This window comes from Monodelphis domestica, chromosome 4 (assembly GCF_027887165.1).
Source record: "Monodelphis domestica isolate mMonDom1 chromosome 4, mMonDom1.pri, whole genome shotgun sequence".
Classification (NCBI taxonomy): Eukaryota; Metazoa; Chordata; class Mammalia; order Didelphimorphia; family Didelphidae; genus Monodelphis; species Monodelphis domestica.
This window is the reverse complement of record NC_077230.1, coordinates 446,730,600-446,758,110: the sequence shown is the minus strand read 5'-3', so window position 1 is coordinate 446,758,110 and position 27,511 is coordinate 446,730,600. Positions and strand designations below refer to the sequence as shown.

General features: G+C 39.8%; 1 protein-coding gene across 1 annotated transcript in view; it reads left to right on the top strand.

Annotated features, from left to right (window-relative positions):
- The first annotated feature begins 6,334 nt into the window (after positions 1–6,334).
- VN2R610 (vomeronasal 2 receptor 610) overlaps positions 6,335–27,511 on the top strand; it is a 43,100-nt gene continuing 21,923 nt past the window's right edge. The window contains 2 exon segments of the mRNA NM_001099593.1: positions 6,335–6,552; positions 23,513–23,804. Of these exon segments, the coding sequence (NP_001093063.1) occupies positions 6,335–6,552; positions 23,513–23,804 (510 nt within the window).

The following is a 27,511-nucleotide window of genomic DNA, read 5'->3' as shown; positions in this document are numbered from 1 at the left end:
GACAAAACTCTGGCTTCTTCTTATACAAGTAGAATTTCTAAGTCCCAGTTAGGGGAAGAGAATCTCAAGAAGATGGACCTTCCCTAGAGGTTTCATGCCTGCAGAAAGGAGGGATCACTAAATACCTAGTCTACATTTCAATTCCAACAACAAATTAACAGATCTGATTTCCGAAAGACCTCCCAACATTAACGATTACCTTCTTTTGTCATCTCTTCCAGATTGATGGATGAGAGGTAAAACTCCAGTGTTGTTTTAGTTTGCACTCTTTTATTATCAGTATACAGAATTTTCATAGATATTTTAATATTTCTTGTTTACATCCATATTTTCCTATAATTGGAAAATGGCATTTAATGTAGATGAGTGTGTACATCCATATATTTGTGCCAATTGCCTTTAACAAGACTTGCAACTCTTATTAGAGATTGTTGAAGGAACACACACCTATTAAGCAATTTCTCTTATTCTAGCTACATTGATTTTGCTCAATTAAAGCCTTTTTGAGTTTTACATAACCAAAATTATTATGTCTCTTATGATCTCTTCTTCTATCCCAGAATGTGATTTTTAAAGCTATTTCTGTTTAATTTATTTCTAGTTTCCCTATCAGTTCTTAATAGGCAGTCCTTCCCCAAGCAGTTTGTGTTCTGGAGTTTATCAAACTAGAATATGGTGTTCCTTTCCTTCTAAGTCTGATATATCTAGTTTGTGAACTGATCTACTAGTTATTTTTTAACTATTACCAATCATTCTTGCACAATAATATAGTTTGAGATCTGGTCATGTTACTTTTATTCCTCCTATCTTAAATTTCCTCCTTTATAATGATGGATCACACATTCCTCCAAATGGATTTTATTATTTTGTCTAGTACCATAAGAGATGTCTTTTGTAGTGTAAATAACAAGGTTTACAAATTCCTGTAATTTTTTTAATCCTAGTCTGTGCACCTGACTGCATACTTTTTGCTAAGTACCAAAAGAAACTAAAAGGCAAAAATATCCAACAATTTATAATTGTACATGTCACCCTGGGGTTCAACATTTTCCAACTATACAATTGATAAGTACCTTCTGTCACAGCATAGGGAATATGGAGATATTTATTACATGGAAGCACTGGTATATAACCTATATCTGACTATTTGCTGCCTTAGGGAAGGAGGGGAAGGGAAGGGAAGGAAAGAATCTGAATTGCAACATGTCAGAAAACAATTGTCAAAAATTATTTCTACAACTGAAGAAAATGTTTTTTTTTTTAAAAAGAACTGTGTCCAGTCCACCATCATTACTCTTCCTAATAAAAAACATCCTCCCATTATGCTCCCCATCAGGAAAGCCCTACAGCCCTTCTTGACCTAACCTGGTCCAGCACTGGTGACACCATCTTCTTAAAGCCTGTGTCAGCCTTCCTTCCCTCCTTGGGCAACTGCCACCCCAATACAAGCTTGGGCTAACCATGGGCTTGTTGGTGAGGGCTGGAATCCAGTCAGAAAGAGGCTGGGGGAGGCCAAGCTGAGTATCTTCAGGCTGGCTCAGAAGCCACTGAGGTGACATTTTTTTCCCATTTGAATTAGTTTATTTAGACAATTTAGAACATTATTCCTTGGTTACAATAATCACATTATTTCCCTCCCTCCCCTCCACCCACCCTTCCCGTAGGTGATGCACAATTTCATTGGGTTTTACTTCTGTCCTAGATCAGAACCTATTTCCATGTTGTTGGTGTTTGCACTAAGATGTTCATTTAGTCTACATCCCCAATCATATCCCTTCCATCCATGTATTCAAGCAGTTGTTTTTCTTTGGTGCTTTTACTCCCACAGTTCTTCCTCTGAATATGGATAGTATTCTTTCTCCTAGATTCTTCCGGGTTGTTCAGGATCACTGCACTGCCACTAATGGAGAAGTCCATTACATTCGATTGTACCACAATGTATCAGTCTCTGTGTACAATGTTCTCCTGGTTCTGCTCTCCCCAGTATTATGTTCCCCAGAATTCTTTTCCATTACCCAGCATCCTTTTCCCTTCATCCTCATGTTTGCATTATGTGTATATTGTTTAGTGACTCCTCCCTCTTGGGCTCTTTTCTTGTGACAGTGGCTCTAGCTTTATTACTTTAGTTATTATTAATGAATCTTATAAAATATAATATTTAGATATTAATTTTAAAATCTACACAATGCAATTTTAAAAAACTGAAGGAACTAAAATGAAAGATGGTGTGCTTTGATCTGCAATCAGATTCCAACAGTTCTTTCTTTGACTTTGGATAGCATTTTGAATCATGAGTTCCTTGGGGTTATCTTGGAACCTTGTTTTGTTGATACTAGTTTTGTCTTTCACAGCTGATCATCATACAATATTTCTGTTACTATATACAGTGTCTTCTTGGTTCTGATCACTTTGCTTTGCATCAGTTCATGTAAGTCTTTCCAGGTTTTTCTGAAACTCTCCTGTTTATTGTTTCTTATGGTCCAAAAGTATTCTATTAAAACCATATACCACAGCTTAACCAGTCATTCCCCAATTGATGGACACCTCCTCTGATTCCAATTCTTTGCCACTATAAAAATCTGCTAAAATATTTTGTACAAGGAGGTTCTTCCCCCTCTATCTCTGATCATAGCATTCCTTTTGAGAGGCTGGATTTAGCCTGTACTTTAACCCTCCCTCTTCAACAACAACTCCTATAAGGATTATTTCTCAATGGTTGGAAGCTTATGTGACTGTGGGCTTAGTATGCAAATCCTACCAATTGGCTAATGAAAAGGAGAATGGGTACTCAGGAAAGTCATATGAAGGGCTGTGATTATCTGCTTGAGTTTCTGCCAATAAGAAACAATGATGTTAGAGAAGGAGAAATCCTAGAGAGTCTTCAGGATAGATTCTGGACCAGATATTTTTTATTTCTTATATCTCTTAGTATCATCACACTGCAAAGCACACTGACTCCTTTGTTGTGGGAGAGCTTGATAAAACCCTGGGCCAGAAAAGGATGCTCCTTCAACAATGACAGACTCCAATGATTATCTTTAAAAATAAATTTATAAAGTTCAATGCAAGTTGAATGACTGGGAGGGAGGTGCAGGTGAAGACACTGCCTCTGTGAAGAGATGGAGTTCAGGATTCTTATACCCTTTTGACAATACAGACTAAGTGACCAGAGTTGAGTTGATGTGCTACTATGTGACCAGGGATGTGTGATGGGATGATGGGTTATGCCTTGAAGACAAAAGGGGGTGAAATGTGTAGTTCAGGGAATGATTAGACATCTGAGATACAAACAGATGCTTATCTGAAGCAAACTGGGAGGTGAGTATCTATGGTCATCAAAAAGCTAAAAGGAGGGGCCAAAGGGAATGTCTCTCTCAGAAATTCCTTCTTATCATAGGGTTTATGTTGTTTAAAGTCATCTTCCTTCAGCCTGCACTGCAAGAGTGCAAGAAAAGGAATTCCTTGTGTACCTTTTGACCTGGAATATCTCTGGGGTTTTGGGGTGTCCACAGGAAACCCTGAGTCCCATGCCACCTTGATGGAATGAATCAATGGATAAAGGAAATTGTTGAGCATGTTCCTGATGATCCCCACATATTGGTGGGAAATTGAACCCACCTGGAGTAGCAGGTGCTGTTAGGGCACGCTCATTCCTACATAGATATGGAGCTGTGAAAATGTAAGCTATTAAAGGTTTGGGGGACACCATATTGGTAAGATAAATTGAGGGCAGTCCTAAAGGGAAGACACTCAGAGTAGGAAGGATTAGGAAAGGCTTCTTGCTAAAAGCAAAACTTTAGTTGAAATTTGAAGGGAGCCAAGACAGTCTGGAGATAGAGATGAGGAGGAAAAGAATTTCAGCTATGGGGAACATGCAGTGAAAATGTTCATGGTCATAAAATGGAATGTTGATTTTAACCAACAGCAAGGATGTCCTTGTGACTGGACTAAAGAGTACACAGAAGAATATAAGGTATAAGAAAACTGGAAAGGTAGGAAAGGACCGTACTTTGAGAGGATTTTAAAGCCCTTTAGAAGATTTATCAAATTCTGGAAGTGAAAAGGAGTTTATTAAGTTGGGTTGTGGGTGGCATGTTTAGACCTAATCTTTAGACAAATCTTTTGGGCAGTTCACTAAAGGAGGGGAGATGAGGCAAGAAGCCAGATTGAAGAGAGTTTAGAAAGAAATGAGAGGAAGTAAAGGCAAAAATTGTAGACAGCTTTCTCAAGGAGTTTAATCATGAAGGGGAAAAGAAAGATAGAATGATAGGGATTAGGGATAAGCAGATGTTTTTGTTTTTGTCTTTAAAAGATGGGGGCAACAGGAGTCTGTTGAAGGCAGTTGAAAATGGATTAGTAGATAGGGAAAGATTAAAGATGAGAGAGACATTAGTAATGGCCAGTAAGGGTAATTGTCTGGAGAAATTCAGAGAGGAAAGCCACATGTAGAAAGATTGCCTTGAAAAGGAGAAGGGCTACCTCTTCATCTGTGATTGGAATAAAGGAAGAGATAGTGGAAAGGAACATCTGAGTAATGATGTGAGATGAGTAGGAGGGAAGAATGGAGGAATACTCAGCAAATGGTCTCAGATTTTTCAGTGAAGTACGAGGTGTTTCTTCTACTTTAGCCATGTGTGGCCAAGACTGAATAGAATCTCTATTTCATGGAATTGCCCTTTAAATGCTTGTATTGAGCTGCTAAGCATCCCCAACTCTTTCAGGCTAAAAAAAAATCTGGGCAGCTGGTTCTCATGAAGAAAGAATTTCAAGCCCTTTAGCATCCTGGATGTCCTCTTCCTAGGACTATTCAAATAGAGGTGATTGTTTCCTGGCATGAGCCTGGCATATTGTCTAGGTTTCGTGGTGTCCACATCCTATCAAACTCTCAACTGTGGCTCCAAGAAACTGCTCAATGCCCATACCCTTGAAAACCTTGCCGACAGATAGGCTAAATCAGTCAGAGAGTAATTAACAGACTTTGAACCCTTTGGTGAGTTGGGGATGTGTCTACCCCAGGCATGTGAAGATTTCCTTCAGCAGAAGGGGTGGGTGGGAACAATTTATTGTAGTGGCCAGCAAAATGGCAGAATCAGGTCCTGTGGAACACATAGAGCTTGATTGGACATGGAGGACACTAAACTCCTCCACTGCATCCTGAGCCATCACTAGTCTTCCTGACTTTTGTCTTGATTTTGGGCTTCAGTGGCTATGGAAGAGAAAGTGGGACCAATGACTTTATGTAACTCTGCTTCACTTAAATTCAATTTATGCATTTGTCTAAATATATCTTTATATAAGATATCTGTGCTGTATATGGACTATAAATGGTACCTGGTTCTTGCAGTAGATGGAAGGGATTTTGAGAAAGGAAGGCACTAGCAATGGGAGTGTTGGGAGTGGGGACCAGGAAAGACCACCTAGTGTATATCAGTCAACAAACACTGGCTAGGTGTCTCCCATGGCCAGGCAGTGGCCTTGGTGCTATGGAGAAAAGATCAAAATAGAAGTCTCCAACTTCAGAAATCTTGTATCTATTCTAGCCTGCCCATTCTATCAGGGAGAATGCCACTGATCCCTAAGTCCTGTTAGGATGGCTAAACCCAAACAAATACTACTCAGGTTTATGTGAAGCCCAGGCAATGGGTTGGGAGAGCTTGAGTACAGGTGAGTACCCTATTCATGAACAGGCACTGGGGAGGGGCTTCTGCCCTTGAGGTTGGAAGGCATGTGCTATCCAATTCAGAGAACATTAGGTCTGGGGCCAGGAGGCTGGAAGCCTCACAGACATCAGCTCATTCTCACACCTTCTCTAAGAACCTAGACTGACCACACCTGATTCAACCAGTTCCCCACTTTGAGCCTTTGCAGTTTTTCTAGAACAGCCACACACAAGTTTCTAAGGCTCAGCTGGTATCCTTGAGGCAACAGGCTGCCTGTTTCCCATGGGGGTTTTCTGGGAAGGGGGGGAATGATGTCCAAATATATTTTTCTTTGCGTTTTCCCTTGGAGGCTGAGATGCAGGTGCAGAACCCCAGGCAGAGATGCTCCCTAGAGTTCTTCCTTGACACATGCACCTTTACCAACTAAGGACTATCCCTCCTCCCAACTTTCCCAAGATTATAAATGGTACCTGGTTCCTGCAGCTTGGCTCCTGGGCAGGAGCTGGACACCCAGTGTGTTTGCTCTGGTGTCAGGAACAGACTACTATCTGACCCTCTGTCCAGAGAAGACAGCTAGGAGGGAAAGAACCATTTTCCCCACTGAACTGTGACTCCGATAGTGGCTGTGGAGATCTGGGTGACTCACAGGCTCAGAATTTGGGCTGTTGCTCAGGATGCAGGTCCCAACGTTCCTTCTGCCAGCTCTCTTTCTGTTCCTGCACATACCTTCTTTTTTAGCCAGGAAAGAAAATTTCCCCTGTTTTGAGCAAATCCAGCCACGAGGGTACAGAGAGGGAGACCTGGTCATTGGTGGGTTTTTTCCTTTGTACTTAATGGCGGTGAAGAGTTTCACAGGAGCTGAGCATCCACAAAAGGCCTGCAATCCACACCAGTAAGTGGCCACATGCCCAATCTTTCATCTTGGGCAATAGATGAACAAGTCTGAGTACTCAACCCCAGCTCTGGGGTCTTTTCCCATCTTCTTGTTTGTGACACTCTTGGTATCTTTCTCATCTCTTTAGACAAATGAAATCTTTCTCTTATTTAGGATTGAGGTGGGGCCACCTTATTGCCATTCAAATCTTTCCTTAAGCCCAACAAGCAGAAGAACCCTGTCCTTTATCCCATTATCAGAGACAAGGTCCTTCTGTCTTCTCTGCTCTGTCTGCCATGCTGTCAGTGCTGAAGAAGATAAAGGAAGGTCCCTAGACCCTGGGAACCCAAGCAGGAGGTTAGCTAGCCCTAGAAACCACAGTATCACTTTCTTGAGTGTTAGAGAAAGTAAGCTTAGGGTACAAAAGCAGCCCCGGGCAACTGTTATGTGTGATTCAGAGTCATAGTAATAAGAATGATGATGATGATAATTCTAGCTTTGAGACAGTATTTTAAGGTTTGCAATGTGCTTTATGTCCCTTCAACCTTACTGAGCCTCAGTTTCTTTATATGAAAATGGGAGCAATAATAGCATCCATCTCTAGGGGACTGTGACCATTCAATGATATTATCTATAAGTACATATATTTGGAGCCCTAGGGTGGCATGGAAATATCCATTGAAAAGAATTTTCTTTCATTTTGTGTGAAGGAATATTTGGTATGAGCACCCATTCTAGTGTATGAGCACTTGTGTCATGCCAATGGATGAAGCCAAGCCAAAGAAATCCTTTATTTTCCTGAATGAACCTCTCCAGACAAGTTGGCAGCCCAGAATTTCTCATGTGTGCATGTGTGTGTGTGCATGTGTGTGTGTGCATGCATTTGGACTAAACATTCCCTGTGGGACAGGAAACTTGCTTATTATACACATTTTGCAGATGAGCAAACTGAGGGTCCAAGAGCTCCTAGCTAGAAAGGTCTTCTGATACTGAGATCATGCTCTTTCCAACACACTGTACAACTTTGACAGGTGAGGGAGAGCTATAGTGGACTCATGTGCCTGCCTTCATTTAAGAAGATGAGACAATGAAAGCCTCTCTCCAAAATCATCTGAGGATGCAGTGTGCAGAGGATGCACTTGTGAGGATGGAGTGATTGGCCCATCACATTCTTCTTTGTGACCAATGGCAGTTATGAGACTAGTTGGTCCATGGGTGGTGAGGAGACCCAACCAAGGGAACTGCATATCTGAAATAGTCTGTTGTCATTGGTGCTCTCTAAATGAGCTTCTTGAAGCTTATACCTAAGGGTCCTCCTCATGTTACAGCAAATAGGAGCATCAGGGATGGATGGACAAATTCTGTTCTGTGGAGGCAGTTTTGGTAAGCATCCTCATTCAGAAATCAGAGGAAATGAGTTCAAATTCTGATTTCAATACTCATTATTTGGATGCTTTTGAGCAACAACCTTACTAGGTCTGTTTCTTCATCAAAAAGGAAGAGATATAGTGAATGAGCAGAATACTACCCTTGGATTCAGTAAGACCTGGGTTTAACTTCTGCTTTAGATATTTATAAGTTACATTACCCTAGGCATGGCACTAAGCCTTTTTCAGCCTTAGTTTCCTTATCTGTAAAATGGAGATAATAGCAGTTCTAACTCAAGGGATGATATGAAGATCAAATAAGAAATTCTGGTCAAAAGGCTGAGAGGGCTACATACATTTTAGCTTATGATTAAAATGAAGGGATTAGACAGGGGTCTCTTAGATCCTTTCTAGCAATGGTTTCATCATTTTGTCTTTGAAATCTGTTTTTTGAATTTTTCAGGGGGCATCAAGAGCTCTGCTCTTTCTCATTGTGTGACTTGCAACTTGGTACAGAATCATCTCATGTGCCTTTAGCTGGGCTGGTTGTTGGCTTCCTGATTTTTTTTCTCTGCATCTTTTCATTTTTTGTCCTCATGGTCTGGGCACTAGCTGGAAACTTTGTGTTGGAAGAGAGCATGACTTGGTCTGCTCTGACTCTAATGGTAAATTGCAGGATGACACAACAGGGACCGAACTTCTATCAAGACAGATTGCAGTGATCAATCACTAGGCACCCTTTCAGAAAGAGGAGTCCTAATTAAGAATGGCATGGATCTCTCCCTGGGGCAACTCATCATCTGCCATGCTTACTGTAAGGTTACAGAAGACCAAGGGGATTATGGGTTCTTGTTTGAAAAGTGATGTTCCAATGAACAAAACTCAAAAAAGCATGTATTAAGGGGCAACTAGGTGGTACAATTGATAGAGCTCTGGATCTCAAGCCAGGAAGACTAGAGTTCAAATCTAGCCTCAGGCACATTTATTTTGTGACCCTGGGAACGTCACTTAATCTCTATTTGCCTTAGTTTTTTTTTTAATACCCTTTTGAGTTATTGCAGTGCCTGAGACAAATTTCCATTTTTACTTGAAATTTTGTATGTAGTTGCTGGGATCTCACCATCTCCTTTGACTCTGTGCCTTGCTCTTTGTCTACATAGAAATTTTCTATAGTTATGTGTTTCTTTTGATGTTTACTCATTTTCCCAGCCTTTTGATTTTGTTTTGTTTTTTTCACCTGTGGACTGAGATTAAAAAAAAAAAAACACCTTACCTTCCACCTTAAAATCAATACTGGATATTGGTTCTAAGACAGAAGAGTGGTAAGGACTAGTCAGTGGGGGTTAAGTGCCTTGCCCAAGGGCACACAGCAAAGAAGTGTCTGAAGCCAGATTTTGAACCCAGGACCTCCTGTCTCTGGGACTGACTCTCAATCCACTGAGCTACCAAGTTGCCCCCAGTCTGAGATGTCTGAAAGCTGAGAATTCTATCTTCTCTGTTTATGACTTGCAGGACTCAACACTCTGAACTATTTTGCCCTGGGGCTAAGAACTTAATACTCACCACAGTTCAGGCTTGAAATGACCAAGCCCTGTTGTAATAGTTAAAATTATGAGGCTGATAGTAGTTTTATAGCTTTATTAAATCAAAGTAGCACTAAAAGAGAGAGGGAAAATTAGGGGAGAGAGGTAGAGAGTTATTTAGCTTTCTACTCAATTTGCCGCCATAATGGATTAAAGCTAAAAACCAACAAGAGTTCATCCAGCCTCCATGCTCCAGCCAGGAAAGACCTTGAATAGTTCCCTGGTCTGACCTTATAAGCTCTTTTCTCCATTTACTAACTCTCACACTTCACATCTCAGAAACCAGTCATACTATCTTTTTTTTTTTCTCCTTCACTCTCTCATTTTATTTTAAAATTTTTAAATTTTATTTAATCGATTAAGAGAGTTTTCCCATGGTTACATGATTTATGTTCTTTCCTTCCCCTCCCATAGCCAACACACAAATTGCACTGGGCTTCACATATGTCATTGATCAAGACCTATTTCCATATTATTGATATTTGCACTAGAGTGATTGTTTAGAAACGTTAGAGTCTACATCCCCAATCATATCCCCAATGACCCATGTGATCAAACTCATACTTTCTTAATTTGCCTAGCACCACCCAGGGGGGAAATGCCTGTGGGATTAGTTTCCTGTCTCATTGGTTCCTGGGTTCTTTTTAACTTCCTTTCTCTGAGGGGCTTGTCTATATATGGATTTACTTAGTGGTAGCTGGCCTCCAGGTCACTGAGAAATGATGTCAACATAGCAACACAATGGAGAGAAAAATTCCCTTCCAACAATCCCCACTGTGATTCTATTGGGAGACAAGCATGTTGAAATCTCACCAATTGAGGTTTTTGGGAGATTAACATGCCTAGTCTTCCAATAGAATCACGGAGGAGGGGGATTGTTGGATTTAATTATAACACTATGGACTTCAGGGCTTCACTGGAGGCTGATGCCAGGACTTGGGACTTCAAGGGGTGGGTGTGGGGTTTGGGGTGCTCCATTGTTGGTGTAGGCAGGGTTCCTGGATCCTAATGTTGGCCTATGGCCAGGCTAGTAAACTGGTACTGTTGGAGTGGGGTAGTCAATCATGTAAGGGGGAAAAAAGGGTTAGATTTTAAAGGGTTGGACTTGATTATTTAAGAGTGCAGTCACCAGGAAAATTAATTCCAAAGAGATTTTATTTACAATTTCATTACAAAATGTAGAAAGAGTGAAGCAAGAAATCAAGGAGTGGATAAGGTAAGATATCTAGGCTAAACACTAAGTAATTTATCTCTAGCCCACCCCCCAACACCCCACCCCTGGCAGGGAGAGTTAGTTTTAGTTCGTCTCAGTAAAGTCAAGGACTGGGGAAGTTTCTCTCAAGTGTAGGTATTCCTGATGATAGTTTTTCAGGAAATACAGTAGTTAAGAGTCAGCTTTTTTCAATCATCACATGTCAGTCCAGTCAGCAGATTCTTTATCAGCCTCACCAGGAAACAGGGTCTCAGGTCTAGTCAGCACTCCAGGAAATGAAGAATTCTTCCGGTCTCCACTTCCAAAAATGAAGAACTGACTCTCACAGGAAATGACAGTCCCTTTTAAAGATGCTTCTTTTGCGTCACTTCCTGTGCTTCCTCTATTTCTACATCTACCAATCACAGTTGATGCTTTGTTTTAGGACTGCCCCCCTGGTCAGTCAGTCAATTCTGATTCATCACCCACTATTTCATATATGAGTCACAGACTTCCCACTTCATGTTTAAGTAGGATGTATGCACTTTTTGGTGATTAGATTTAAAATGGGCAGATCTACATACTCAACTTTAAGTAGGGTATTTACACTTATGGGGATTAAACCTAAAAATAGACAAGGGTTATAATTTAAATCTTCACAATCAGGGAAGAGCTAAGTACCTTCATTGTTACAATCCAGGGAGAATTAAATTTAATCTTCACAATCACCACCCCTCTATGTTCAGTTTTACTTCTGGTTCCCTCTTATTCCATGAGCATTGACTCTCTCTGTTTATTTTTCATGTTGTTTTCTGCTCTTGTCTTGCTGTTGGTTTTTAACTTCTGTTGTTTGTTTTTTGTTTTTATAACCCTTACCTTCCGTCTTGGAGTCAATACTTCAAGTATTGGCTCCATGGCAGAAGAGTGGTAAGGGCTAGGCAATGGAGGTCAAGTGACTTGCCCAGGGTCACACAGCTAGGAAGTGGCTGAGACCAGATTTGAACCTAGGACCTCCCATCTCTAGGCCTGGTTCTCAATCCACTGAGCTACCCAGCTACCCCCTGTTTGAGGTGTTTTAAAGATTGGTTTAGAAGGGTTTCAGCTTTTGCTGCCACTAAGCCACCATCTTGGCTCTGCCCCATCCCTCTAATTACCCAGGTATTTGTTCTTTAATAGAAGGAAAAGAAAGAACATAAAGAGCATGATGCAACAAAGTCATTACTTATGATATCTATAAAGTGGACTGCTCTTTTTAGTTCACTGGCCAGTCTACTTTGAAACATTCTCCAATTCTAGATGTGAAATATATATGGTGACAAAGCAAATGTGTCTTGACATGAAAGTACTTTTAGCAAGGGGTTGCTCTCTTGAAGGGTCAGGATCCATGATCAATCCTGGGGAAATGCCCCAGGCCAGTGGATCATAGAGGACTCCATTGATTGCCCTAATTATATGTGTTTAGGTAAAGATGAGCCCTATAGTTCTGAAGACTTCTGAAAGGAGAATTCCTCTGGATATGAGTTCTTAGAGGTATAACTTATCCTTAGATGAGGATGAGCTTATTAAGATTGTGTGTGACACAGGCTTGGCCAGTTTGGTATCTGCAGGGATATTTGAGGCAGTGATCATGGTGATGATGTGACCGGATGGGAAGGCCCTGGGGCTTCAAGTATGGATGATAGTGCAAAAGTCTGTCTACATAGAAAAGGCAATGGCGGGGGGTCATGAATTTCAGGATAAATTGCTTTCCATTGGCTTTCTCCAAGGGATTATCAAAACTTACAAGTGCTTAGCTCATAGAATTCTAGGTTGGGTTGCTTTATGCAGAAAATCTTGATATCTCCATAGTATGTTCTGAGGTCTAGTGGTGAGATGAAGTTACTTTTTTCATGTGTGGTTACTATAGTTTTTCTCTAAGTCTCTTATCTCTGTTGTTATTCGAGAAATGATGTCTTTAACTTCTTCATCAAGTTGTACCACTTAGAATGTTGGTTTCAAGTCTGCCATTTAAATCCTTGGTTATTCTATCAGTTACTACATTCCATTCCATTCCATTCATCTGTTCAAATTTAACTGTTATTTCACCTCCATTACTTTGAATATAATTATTATTTTCAAATGTAAAGTCAGATTCATTTTAATTAAATTTTGTATTGTCTAAATCAGTCATTGCAGGATGGAAACTTTCAGCTTCAGGATTCAAACTATATGTTGTTGTTGTTTTTTCCCTAAGGAGATCTGTGCCATATAGCTATTTGAGGAATTAACTGAGTTTTGTGGTCTCTTGTGCAAATCTGTGAATATTTCCAAATCATTTAAATTTCCTCAGGTAGGTCATGCTGATGGGATTAGAGAAATCAAAGTCTTCTCTTTGCTCCTCTGTAGGCCAACCTGTCAGGTTGTTTTCTGACCTATTCCTATCAAAATTGATGATGCTCATGGGGACTAAAAAGTTATGCCAAAAGAAATTCCACATCCTCAAAACTGGGTTTAAAAATTTCAGAAAGCATGTTTCAGCTCCTTATGAGTTTTATAGGGCTCGTTGATAAACTTTGGGAATCTTTTCTTCATAGAATCTAACTCCTGGGTAGTAAATTGCCTATGAACCTTTGAATGCAACACTAGCTGTACTAGATATCTTGGTAACATCTTTGAGTGGAAAAATTTTCTCAGCTTCACTGTTTGCCTTAGTGTCCTGGTCACATTCATTGCCCTGTGCACTGGATTTTGTTTTCTTAGCCTTTCTGTCTTTATCCTCAGTTGCATTGTCTGCCTGACCATTTCCATTATCCTTTTTCTGATCTACCTAGCCCCTTTTCCTTCAGGAATTCTTCAAACATGTTCTTAACTAGAGTCTCCAAGTTTGTATCCACTACCATGATCTGTGCTGTAGTTTTAGGAATCACATATCTATAAATATTTTTAAGGTACATCAGAGTCTGTATTGCAGCCATGGAAATGAGGTAGATCTGTGTCAGAATTTGCCAGAGAATGGTTTCTTTTTTAAATGGCATGGGTTGAGTAGAAACATAGTGGTATTGCTTATGTATTCTACAGAATCTATAATCATATTTGTCATTTTGCTATATAAGATATTATAAATCCAATAGCCTGCAATATCTGCCAGCACTACTACCCCACAGATCACTTAAACATCTTTTCCTTTAGGAATTGTGAAGTTCAGTCAGTCTGGGTGCCAAATTGTAATTAGGGACTATTTTTGATTGGTAATTGATAAAGATCAGGCATTTATTTTCTTTCCTTTCTCCCTCCCTTCCTCCCTCTTCCTCCCTTCCCCTTGTAAACCTTAAAATTTCTTAGACTTATAAATGTTGGAAATTTCACCATTGGGAAATTTCATACTTGGAAAATTTCCTGCTGATAGTCTATTGAAATATAAACCCCCCTTGGCATGGGAGGGTCCTTCTCCTCCCTACTTAAGATTACTTTAGGACAGAAACCTTTTGCTGAACAATGGAAAGGGATTTGACCTATACTTAAGCATAGAACAGGAAGTTCTTTGAGTCATGATTGATTTTAGAATTGATACAATAGAGATACTTGGAATGACAGAATCAGGTCTTGGAACTTCCAATCTCCACCCTACTCAGGGTAACAGGATTTAGGAAGGGCTGCAGCATAGATCAAAATTTAATTATTTGAGAATATGACCTTCAACAGACATGTGCAAAGCCACAGACCTCTGGACAGTCCTGGGTTAAGCTAGAGCCACCATTGGCACAGGGAAGACATGGACAGTGATTGGTAGATGTGAGAACTGAGGGGAGGGAACTTAGATGGGTCCCTTAAAGATAGCGGGGTCTGAAGAGAGAGAGAAGAGGTTTTGCTCTGAGGAGGTTGTGCTCTGAGAAGCTTGCTCTGAAGGAGGCTGGAGGTGGAGGCCCCTGAGACTGTTTCTCCATTTTGGTCACGTGAGTGATAGGGACTGATCTCTTTTCTTTGCCTCAGCTATCTAAGGGCTTGGGCCTTTTGGCCCAGCCTAAACAGAGGGGGTATTTAAGATCTATTCCCTTCTCTCCCCTTTCTCTCTCTCTCTCTCTCTCTCTCTCTCTCTCTCTCTCTCTCTCTCTCTCTCTCTCTCTCTCTCTCTCTCTCTAATACCTTTCTTCCTCCTGTTTGTAATTAAACTCCATAAAAGGTTGACTGCTGACTTGAGTTTTCATTTAGGAATTACATAGCTGAATTCCTTGGCGACCTTAAATTAATATATATCAGTCTTTTAAAGTGATTTCCTTGTCACATTGTGGCTGACCACACGGGAGTCTAAAGAATTCTCTCAATAAACTTCTGAAATTCCTTGCCTTTTTACTCTACCTTCTCACCACTTAGTCCCTTTTAACAACAAACTTGGCTTAAAGACACAGCTGCTAGAACACGTGAGTATAAAAAACTTTTTCTCTCTTCTCTTTTCTCCTTAAGTTAAATTGGAATCAGCAGTTTTTCTTTTTCTTCCCTTTAATCTTAAGGGACAGCTGGGTAGCTCAGTGGATTGCGAGCGAGGCCTAGAGACAGAAGGTCCTGGGTATAAATCGGACCTCGGATACTTCCCAGCTGTGTGACTCTGATAGTTAGATAGAAAACAGCTGTTTTAAATCTCAGCAACAGGACCCTAAAGTCCTGGCTGGAAGAGCTGTTTCTAAATATCCTTTCCCTTAAGGAACAACTTCCTAGATTAGAAAAAAAAAACCCTGTGGAAAGTTTGTTGCTTTGCCCTGCTCCCCACGTGTTTTGTGAAATTACAAAATATATATATATACATATATATATATATATATATAAATGAGTACTACATTCTTTGACAATTATATGGCAGCTGAAGAATTAGGGGCATTGAGGAATGCAGGATACCTCCAAATTTTTATATTAATAGGTACTGTAATTTTTGTAATCCTCAATACTATATTTAGAGATGCTAAAATAGAAAATATTGAGGATAAAATAGAAAAAATTGAGGATAAAATGCAAGCCCAATTAGAAGATCTAAAATGTTTCTTACAGGATCAATTGGCAAACACCCACTCTACCAGAAACAGACCTGTTTCTGAACCTTTGAATGAGGAAATTTCCTTCCCTGAAATAGAGATGGAAAACACCTTCCCTATAGCCTAACAGACTGCTTCTCTTGTGCAGTGCAAATCTTGACTGAATTTAATCCCCAAAACCCTTCCCCTGCAATCCCAGTTTCTCATGTTCCCTCTCCTACAAAAAAACAAATTCCAACGCAAAGGAGATCTTGTCCTCCTAGAGAAACCTGTCCTTGTCAAACTGACCCACAGGTACAAAATTCAACTAGAGGCCTGTTTCCTCTAAGAGAAATACCTGAAATAGGACGGAATGGGGATGTGGTGACTTTAAGACATAGGATACCATTTACTCCCCAAGAAATAAATGAATTTACACGAAATATCCCCACATATGAACAAGATCCTTTTCTAGTAGCAAAAAAGATGGGAGACATATTTTTTCAGTATAATCCGTCTTACAAGGACTTTGAGAACTTACTACAGGCTTTTTTAACTGAACGTGAAAAAAATAAAATAATTGCTCATGTCAACAAAACCCGGGGGCATAATGCAGCACATTGGCCATCTCAGGATCCTGAATGGGACTATAACAATCCTGAGGATTATCTACAACTATACCATTATAGAGAGGCCATCCTCACAGCAATGAAGGAATGTGCAGACAGTACAGATAAGTGGATGGAACTTGAAAAAATTAAGCAAAAGGAAGAAGAAACACCCTCCAGATTTATGGATAGAATAATCGAGTTTGAGAAAGATACTTAGATTGGGACCTAACTAAAGAGAGTAGCTTAAGACAAGTTAGAAGGATCTTTGTAAATAACTCTTGCAAAGCAATTAAGAATTATTTTAGAACACAATGCCCAAGATGGTCAGATTGAAGAATTACTTTGAAGAATTGCGAAAAACAGCTATATATGTTTTAAAGGGAAACAAAGAAAAGGAGGAAGAAAATAATGATGACATGGAGGAAATGAAGAAAAAAATGAGATATTTAATAGATAGGAAAACTAAGTTAGAAAGTGGGCATGATAATGAACCAACGACAATTGCCCCTTTCCAGAAATCCAATTATCAATCCATTACTTGCCACTTCTGTGAGAAGAAGGGCCACAAAATGATGGAATGTAGAACCTTTCTTAAGATGATTGGAAGGAATACACAGTTTAATAATAGCTTTAGAAATAATAACTATAGAAATGATGATAATGGTTATAGAAACCAGAATTCTAGAAATTATAATAATGACTATGGAAATAACTATAATGAATATAGAAATAAGAACTTTAGAAACCAGAATTATAGAAATAGGAACTGGGAAAATAATGACAATGCTCCAAATGAAGAAAATTAAAATGATAATACCCAACAACAAAATATAAGAAATGGAGCTAGTCCAAAACATGCTCGAGGCGCTAATGAACCTCAGAGAGGTGCCCTTCAGGAGAGTGCCCAAGGAACTTCCCAATATAATGAAGATGATTCTTCTTAGATTGTATTGATTTTGTTGATGTTAATTAACCTTTTTCAGTTTTTTCTCCACTCTAAATAGCAGGAAAGAATGAACAAAGAACTTAAAGACTATGATTGGCAAATTATGCACTGAAACCCATTTAAAATGGCCTGAAATTCTCCCTCTGGCCCTATTTTATCTTAGAAGCAGGCCTAGAGGAGACTTACATATTTCACCATTTGAGAGGCTTTTTGGACATCCGCCTATACAGGCTAAGCCTTTCTCCCCGGCTTATACATCGCTATTAGGGGGAGATATTACTATTGCTTCCTATATACAGGAGTTACAGCACAAACTACGTGAACTTCATGAATCCGGAGTTGCAGTACAAGCTGGACCACTAGACTTTTCTCTGCATGACCTGAACCCAGGAGATAAAGTTTATATCAAGAATTTCAAGCGAACTGGAGCAACTCAACCTTCATGGGAAGGACCATTCCAAATATTATTAACTACTCCAACATCTATAAAGATTGGAGAAAGAGACTCTTGGATTCACTGCTCACATGTGAAGAAAGCATCTTCTGCTGAGACTGATTGACTCTATCCTATCATATGAATTATGACTCTATCTTATCATATGAATTGGAGATAATAATCTATAGACAAATGGATGCTGTTTTTTCAAGAATATATTGAATTACTGATTTTTTTCTTATTTCTTTTCTTTTATTTTTTGATCAGAATATTTTATTTTTTTCTCATTTTTGTACTGAAGGTACACATAATTAATATTAATATTATTTTTTCCTGCAGTAATACAAGTTAATATATATACTCTTGCTATAATATCAATATATGCCTAAAAGCTTTAAACTATGGGAACCTGCCATTTATTGATAAAATATTATAGGACTGTGATTAATGTTTGTGTCTGATTCCAGGAAAAGGGATAAAAACAAGGAGCACAGATTAAACCTAAATAGTGCCAATAGAGCACACAAGAAACATTAAAGTGAGACTCGAGGTTGCGACGCTTAACTTATGTTTAAGTCTTAGGACTTCCTTGTATCTACATTCTTTACAAAGTACTCAAACAAGTACAAAGCTTGACTATCATGCTGGCTCCCTATATCCCTGAGAATGAAAAAAAAATCAGATGAGGGAATGACATTTCCCCATCAAAATAGAATTCTAATTCTTTTCTTCTTATATTATGGCAACTTCCTGTAGTCTTGGCTACAAATGGCTAAGTGAAATATTACTGCATTCTGCCCTACATACTTGTAGGATAGAAATTACTTTAAACTGGACCTATACAAGGCCTATTTTGAATTTTTCTTATGTTTTTGATTATTTTTCTATTCTTTTGATAATTGATACATAAACCGCCATAACTGACCATTGCATTCTGAGCTAAACTTGATATTTTTTAATACTTACTTCAGGGGGGATTGTATTTTAATTTAAAATCTAAGAATTTTTTTTATTTTTGAATTTTTTTTGTTTGAGATTGTATTTTTATAAAAATCCAAGAATTTTGAATTTTGTTTAAGATTTTACTGTTATAAAAAATCAAAGATTTTGATTCTGTTCGAGAAATGATCTTCAAGAAAGAAGCTTGAAAATTTTATATCCAGAGAATGAACTGTTGCAGAAAGATGCCGAAAACCTACACTTCATCAAGAAGATCAAGAATGAACTTTGGATATGATTTGATTGGACTGAACTTTTGATTGAACATTTATTGTAATTGTACACATTTATGCCAAAAGGGCCTGCTCCTAATTTGGCTTTCTGTCAATGCGCCTAGCAAAACATTGGTTTTGCTTTCTTTTCTTTTCTATTTCCTCTCTCACTATTCTAATTCTCTTAGAAAATTGAATATTGTGTATATCAATAGTTAGAAGTGCATTTAGAACTACAAAATGATTATGTTAGATGATCAATGGGGAGACTAGTCTCCCAATGATCATCAGGGGGGATTGTAAACCTTAAAATTTCTTAGCCATATAAATGTTGGAAATTTCACCATTGGGAAATTTCATACTTGAAAAATTTCCTACTGATAGTCTATTGGAATGTGAACCCCCCTTGGCATGGGAAGGTCCTTCTCCTCCCTACTTAAGATTACTTTAGGACAGAAACCTTTTGCTGAACAATGGAAAGGGCTTTGACCTATGCTTAAGCATAGAACAGGAAGTTCTTTGAGTCATGATTGATTTTAGAATTGATACAATAGAGATACTTGGAATGACAGAACCAGGTCTTGGAACTTCCAATCTCCACCCTACTCAGGGTAACAGGATTTAGGAAGGGCTGCAGCAAAAGGATCAAGATTTAATTATTTGAGAATATGACCTTCAACAGACATGTGCAAAGCCACAGACCTCTGGGTGGTCCTGGGTTAAGCTAGAGCCACCATTGGCACAGGGAAGACATGGACAGTGATTGGTAGATGTGAGAACTGAGGGGAGGGAACTTAGATGGGTTCCTTAAAAAGAGCGGTGTCTGAGGAGGTGGTGGTTGGAGAGGTTTTGCTCTGAGAGGTTGTGCTCTGAGAAGCTTGCTCTGAAGAAGGTTGGAGGTGGAGGCCCCTGAGACTGTTTCTCCATTTTGGTCACGTGAGTGCTAGGGACTGATCTCTTTTCTTTGCCTCAGCTATCTAAGGACTTGGGCCTTTTGGCCCAGCCTAAACAGAGGGGGGTATTTAAGCCCTATTCCCTTCTCTCCCCTTTCTCTCTCTCTCTCTCTCTCTCTCTCTCTCTCTCTCTCTCTCTCTCTCTCTCTCTCTCTCTCTCTCTCTCTCTCTCTCTCTCTCTCTCTTTTTTCTCTCTCTCTCTCCCCCTTTCTTCCTCCTGTTTGTAATTAAACTCCATAAAAGTTTGACTGCTGACTTGAGTTTTCATTTAGAAATTACATAGCTGAATTCCTTGGCGACCTTAAATTAATATATATCAGTCTTTTAAAGTGATTTCCTTGTCACACCCTCCCTTCCCCCCCCCCCCCCCTTCCTGGTGATCCTCCTTCTGGTTTCTCTAAATCAACACAGGGATGAGTTTATGATGTTTCAAATGACATACTTTTTCTCTTCTCTATCTTAAATAAAGGGTTTATTGGGAAAGACAGGGAAGGATAAGAAGTGGAAGGAAAGAGGGTTTTGGGGTTTCCTTATCACTAGGATGAGTCTTAGATTAGGGGATGGTGGAATATAGTTCAATCGAGAGAAATGGCTGATAGGTCTGGAAGTTCAGTCACTATCACAACAGATAAAATCAGAGAGAGAGAGAGAGAGAGAGAGAGAGAGAGAGAGAGAGAGAGAGAGAGAGAGATAGAGAGAGAGAGAGAGAGAGAGAGAGAGAGAGAGAGAGAGAGGCAGGGAGGGAGGGAGGGAGAGAGAGAGAGGGAGGGAGAGACAGAGAGAGACAGAGAGACAGAGACAGAGCAAGGAGGGAGAGGGACAGAGAGAGAGAGAAGGGAGGGGAGAGAGAGAGGGAGGGAGAGAGACTGAGAGAGACAGAGAGACAGAGAGATGGACTTTGTCCTTCTTCTGTCTTCAAAGCCAAAAGACAACCTCTCCTTTCTGTCTTCAAGGGTAAAGACCACCACCTCCCTTTCTTCAGTCTCCAAAGTCAAGAGAAAAACAGCCTTCTTCCCTCTTTCCAGCCAGAAAGTTCCAGCCAACAGTTGGTCTGGCTTCCAACTGCCTTTCCTGGTAACATTCCAAATAGAACACTTGTTTGACAAGTCATCACTCAGCTGCTCTAAACTCCTGCTACAAAATCTCTCTCAATTTCTCACTTCTACATATAATATGTTCTGAGGTTTAGTGGTGAGATGAAGTTAGGGCCTTCCCACATTGATTTCATCTTAGCCATTAAACTTTAATGTGACCTTTTCCAGCCCTCCAGTGGTACATTGGAACTATGATCTTACCATTGAACAAAAAGTCCTCCACCAGATTCCCCTTTATGGAGGCTCAGTTGACAATGAACTTGTTATTTTTCTGCCTCCTTCCAGGAACAGAAAATACAGGAAGAGGAATTGAAGGGAAGAGAGAGTAGGAGGGACTGAGAGCAAAACTCTCTTTTGTAAAGGCCATAATAAAGACTGGGATCACTTGGGTAACCCAGTGGCAATGGTAATATCCATGTTATGAAAGACTAGAAGTAAAGAGTGCCCCATTTAAATCCAAGGCCCACTCTCATAGCATCTGAAAAAAGTCCAGAGTAAACATTAGCCAGAGGTAGGGCCCCTGCATGATATCTAGGAAGAAAGTTGGGCATTGACCCAATAATGGGTTATAAGAAGTTAGTACAAGAAAAGATGGTATAGTGTTAGACAAGAACCCAAGAAACAGGTTTTAGATAGACTGAAGAGCATGCAAAGGTGTTCAAGCATTGCTGGGCTTATTGAGCATGCCCTCTCATTTTCAGTTCTTTCCTCCTTCCAGACTCACTCACTTGTAGGGCTTCACTCAAGATACAAAAATTTCATACACATTTTGTGGAATGAACCAGGTCACCAGGGGGTGGTGTGATAATTAAAATGTTTTAGGAGCAAGGGAAATATATAACAATTATGACCGCTGAAATATGTTTTCTACTGTGTCTTGGTTTTATATAAATATAAGATGGTCGCCAGGGAATATATTCCCAATTTATGAATATGTCCAAGCCAACTGGGTTTTATAGAGAAATTTAATTTATAATACACTGATTAATCAATAGAAAAAGAGAGAAAGTAAGAAAGGAATAAGAATGAATAAATCAGTCAGTTGGTTTTATCACTCATCCAAGATCTCTCTCTAGGTAAGGCTTCTCATGCCAACCTCAGGCTCCACCTTCAAGAGAGTCTCCTTTCAAGAAATGTTTCCAGAGCCTTCTCCTCCTGACTCCTCCTGAGTTCTCCTTCCACAGCCTCCTTCAAGACCACTCCAGCAGCTCTCCCTCCAGTACCTCTCTCCTCTCAGACTCCTTCAGAGCAAAACCTCTCAGAGCAAAAAAAAACCTCTCTCTCCTCCCTGTCCTCAGACCCCGCTATCTTTAAGGAAACCATCTAAGTTCCCTCCCCTCAGTTCTCACATCTACCAATCACTGTCCATGTCTCCCCTGTGCCAATGGTGGCTCTAGTTTAACCCAGGACCGCCCAGAGGTCTGTGGCTTTGCACATGTCTGTTGAAGGTCATATTCTCAAATAATTAAATCTTGATCTTTGCTGCAGCCCTTCCTAAATCCTGTTACTCTAAGTAGGGTGGAGATTATATTTTCCAAGACCTGGTTCTGTCATTCCAAGTATCTCTATTGTATCAATTCTAAAATCAATCATGACTCAAAGAACTTCCTGTTCTATGCTTAAGCATAGGTCAAAACCCTTTCCATTGTTTAGCAAAAGGTTTCTGTCCTAAAGTAGTCTTAAGTAGGGAGGAGAAGGATCCTCCCATGCCAAGGGGTTTCACATTCCAATAGAGTTCTTACTATCAGTAGGAATTTTTTTCCAGGTATGAAATTTCCCAATGGTGAAATTTCCAACATTCATAAGTTTAAGAAATTTTAAGGTTTACACTGGGAAGAGGTACATTGTCAACAGTTCAGTTTCTCCATGTGGGAATTTTTTCAAGGAATAAAATTGTTCTCATGAGAGAAGACACTTAACCAAATGGTTCCTCTCCCTTATCTGAATAGCTAATATGTGTAACAATATGAATGCAGTATTTGTCATAGACTAAGAGCCATGCTTACTTGTATGGTGTGTTGCATATATTAATATTTGTTGAATGAAATGACTTGGTGTCTCAGACTATGAGAAGAGTATAGTAAGAATTTAAGTGTCTACTTCATACCAGGCACTGTGCTAAGTGTTGGGGATAGAAGAAAAAAGGCAAATATAAGTTCCATGTTCTTATTTTAATAGGAAAGACAATAGTCAAACATCCATGAGAATACAAGATATATTCACTATAATGGGAGAATCTCAGAGAAAGGTGCTGTCAGTGAGGAGACTGGCAAGATCTTATACAGAAGTAAAGATCTAAGCTCAGTCATGAAGGAAGGAACTGAAGCCAGAAAGTAGAGGTGAGCAGGAAGAGCATTCCAGGCACACTGCTTCTGTAGAAACGGTGGAGATTCTTCTGCTATCATCCACACCCCAAAGTTCAGGGGGATCAACAAAGAAGGAGTGTAGGTCACACAAAAGATAGGGGTGGTGATCCATAGACCAGGATGTTTCAGCACTGGACCCAGTGATCTGACCTTGGCATGGCTGGGTGGATCTTCTTGAAGTCTGTCAGTTCTGTAGGATTTGTTACTAGCTTCTAATCTTCTCCCCACTTCCTGCAGGTGGCTACACAAAAATTACCAGCAGGTTCTGGCCCTGATGTTTGCTGTGGAGGAGATCAACAGAGACTCCAGCCTCCTCCCTAATACTACCCTGGGATTTCACATCTACAACAGCTACCACAGCGATGCCAGGACCTTGGAGAGCTCCCTGAGATGGCTCTCAGGACAGGGCCAGACCATCCCAAATTATAGTTGTGAGAGGCAAGACAAGTCCCTGGCTGTTATTGGAGGAGCCACTTCTGCTCTTTCTGTCCAGATGGGAACCCTTCTGGAGCTCTACAGATTTCCACAGGTAGGGAACCCTGGACCAGCCATCTCTTGCCCCTTTCTTTGAAGTGAAGTGACTTGTACATGGTCATACAAGATGGAAGGGAGAAACAAAACAAATATTAATTAAGTGCCTACCATGTACTACTACTCACTGTGCTAAGTACTTTACCAAACTGATGTCATTTTATCCTTATATTCACATTGAGAAGCAGGTTCTATTATAAATCCTTATTTTATGGTTGGCAAAATTGAGATAGACATAAGTATCTTGCCCAGGGTTGTATAGCTAGTAACCGACTGAGGCTAGATTTGAACTCGTCTTCCTGATTTCAGGTCCAGTACTATATTTATTGTGCCATGTAGATGTCACATAGGGTTGAGGCAGGATTTGAACTGAGGACTTTCTAACTCCAACTCCAGTGCACTATCTGAGACAGGGCAGCCAGAATGGAAGTCATACCTCAGTAGAACTGAGTTTTCTTTGGCATGAAAGGCAGTGTCCCACTCCCTCTTCTATCTCAGATCTTCATAAAAATTATTCACTTAGTAGCCAATTGTTTGATAGTATCTATTCTAACTTGGTTGGGCTTCTTGGCAGGCTTCTCTTTCCATTTCAACTTTGTTGGCTTGTGTTTGACATTCTCAGGATTGCCCCCTCACATTACATCATGAGACTCTAGTCCTTTTATAGAACAGATTATAGTCATTTACTCATTAGATTTAGAAGAGCCTTCAAAAATCACATCACCTAATTTTCTAATTTTAAAGTTAATGAAATTGGAGAAAATTCAGAGGATTTAAATGACTTATGTGAATTTTTACTTTTACTGGTAGAACTTGGATTATTCATTGCTTTTTACTGACTCTTGGGAGGAATGTTTGCACAAGAATTAATTAATTCTAGCTGACTCACTGATATCAACTGATAATTCATAGGGAGAAGACTCATGGTAGGGAAAAATGAACAATAGTATCAGAAAGACAAGCCCAATCTCTGTGTTTATTCTAGGAGTGTGAAGTGAGAAGTACCCAGGTGTCTTTTGGGAACCTGATCTGCCAAGTGTGAATGGGGGTCAGGAGAATGGGTCTAGATCCTAGGCAAATACTATCATTTTGGCTGAATCACTTAATGTCTCAATAATCTAGGTCATTATAAACCTAGGTGTTGGTTTCATACTGACCTGCATTGGAATAAGGAACTTCTTTACCCCAATGATTGAACAAGTATGGCCCCTATTGCAATAAATTATTTACAAATGAGTCATCAGTTTTGCAAATAAGTGAAATTATTATTTCAATTATTATTTAAAAATAGTAACTAGCAGTTTATAGTACTTTAAGTTATGCAAGGCAATTTAAAACATTGTCTTATTTGACATGTACAATAACCCTGGGAACTGTGGAAAAGGCATGGAGAGAGAGAGGACTTGTAAGCCAAGCATGCAAGAAACAAGCTGGGGACCTGATCTGAAAAATCAAGGAGAAGGTTCCAAATGGAATGTTTCCAGGAGAGGCAGTTGAGCTGGCTCCAGGGGAGAACCTTGATTCTGGGTCTCTCTCTCTGGGATTGATTGACCAGGAGACTTTGGCTCTCTGGATTTTTCTGACCAAGGGTGGTTGGCTGAAGGAGAGAAGCCATGAACTGATCTTGTTAGCTTTTGTCCCAGGCTGAAGGACCCTTGAGGGGGGCTTCTGAAATTAGGCTGAGAGACCTTGGTGATTTTGTGAAGAAGAAAGAAGATTTTAACTGTTGTCCTCCATCTTTCTAACTGTCCCTCTGTCACAGTTGTGACTGAACTGATTTCCCAAACCCTCAAATTCTCCTTATAGATTAGGGAAACCCTCATCCCTCTTTACTCAGTTCTCTATCCTGTTGTTTCCCAATAAACCCCTTACCTGAGAAAGAAAACAAGAGTATCTCCCTAGTCTACTGGGGGGAAGGGAGGAAGCCACAAGCTTCAAGAAGAAACTGGGAGGGAGAAGCTGGAAGAAGGGAGGGGGTGAGGGAGTGTGTGGGATCTGGGAGTGAGGGGAGGAGGAGGTTAGTAAATAGATTGATCCATCAGCCATCAATAGAGATCAGTAGACAGACCCCAGAGCATTCCCCTGTAGCAGTATCCCTCTATCTCTGTGGCAGTATCTCTCAGGGTCAGTCAAAGTACACCTATCCCCATTTTAACTAAGAAGCCCTCAAGTGTGTCCCCAAACTTAGTAGCAGCTCTCTCTAGTCCCAAGCCCAAGTACATCAGTCACTACAACAGAAATAGTTAATACAGATGAACTATTATATTTCATTTGGCACCTCAAGTTGACTGAACTCTACAGATCCCTGGTACAGAAAACAAAAACAACATGATCATACAAGTTACTTGTGGAGTTGTGATTATGGCAGCCATTGCCTGCTTTTGGGTATACCGCTTACTATATAGGAAACTAACCCATATGGTAGTGGAAACTCTGAATTATGTAGGCAACATTACACTGACTGCTTTACAGTTGCTATTTCAAAATGAACTGGTACTCTGGCAAGTCCTGGCACAAGTGTATGTAATCTTTATGGTTGTCTTGCAAACTCTAACCCAAGTGAAGAAAGTATTTAGATTCATGGTTCCTCTTAAGACAGAGAAGCTTATGGCTGTTGATACCAACTTAGAAGGCATGATTAAGGCTGTATTTGAACAACTGATTAAGGAAAAAGGACTAGAGCTAGTTATGGGCAAACAGAATGTTTCTCAAGAAAATGAAGGTGGTAATGAAAACAAGGCTGCTTGTGACCCTGAGAAAATCTGTCCTTTGAAAGAGGTCACTAAGCTAACTACTAATGCTGGTGTGATACACTCAAAAGCCCATAGACAATTCTCCACACAGGAACTGGAATCCATAAAGCACCATTTTCCAAAATGTGTGGACAATTCTTTTAAATTCCAAAAGGAGCTGAAACATGCATTCAGGATCTTTGATCCTGATTTCAAAGATGTCAAGTATTGTCAGAACTGTTCAGCCCCCATGAACAGAGGCAATTTTTGGAGAAAACTAGATCTGACATCAATTTAACTGGCTGGAGAACAGTAGAACAAAGAGGGGGTATGGACTTTGCCAATCCAACTAGCATGTCTTACCTGAAAAGGTGCTGGGAGGTCTTGCTGCAGGCCATTAAATTATGCTGTTCCAAGCTTAATGCATGGGCCAAGTTTGACAAGATCAGGCAGGATAAAGGGGAACATCCTGCCACATATACAGACCATCTGTCAGAGATGGCAGAGTCAATCTTAGGTCTAGAAGCCGATACTAAAGAGACAGCTGGACACATGCATAGACAATTTCTAAGGGGATGCACACCTAATTTGTGAACCTTTTTCAAACACTATTTCCCTAAGTATGACTCAGTTTCCCTGATCAAATTGAGAGAGGCTGCAAGTTACCTATTTGAAAGTAATTTTTAAAAAAGTAAGGAAGTTCAAGACTTGAAAGATAAGTTAGAGAGGACTAAAAATGATCTTAAACATAAGGAGATTGAAGAAGTCAAAAGATTGAACATGGTTAGGATGTATACAAAACCTAGTCATAACAAGCCTAATTACAAGGGAACACCAGTGCAAAGGGAAACTAGGGAATGTTTCTTTTGTCACAGGAAAGATCACTTGATTAGAAACTGCTTTTTGAAGAAGAAACTTGAGAGTAATAACAAAGACAAACAAGATGCACAAACTAGGTACAAGAAGTCTACTT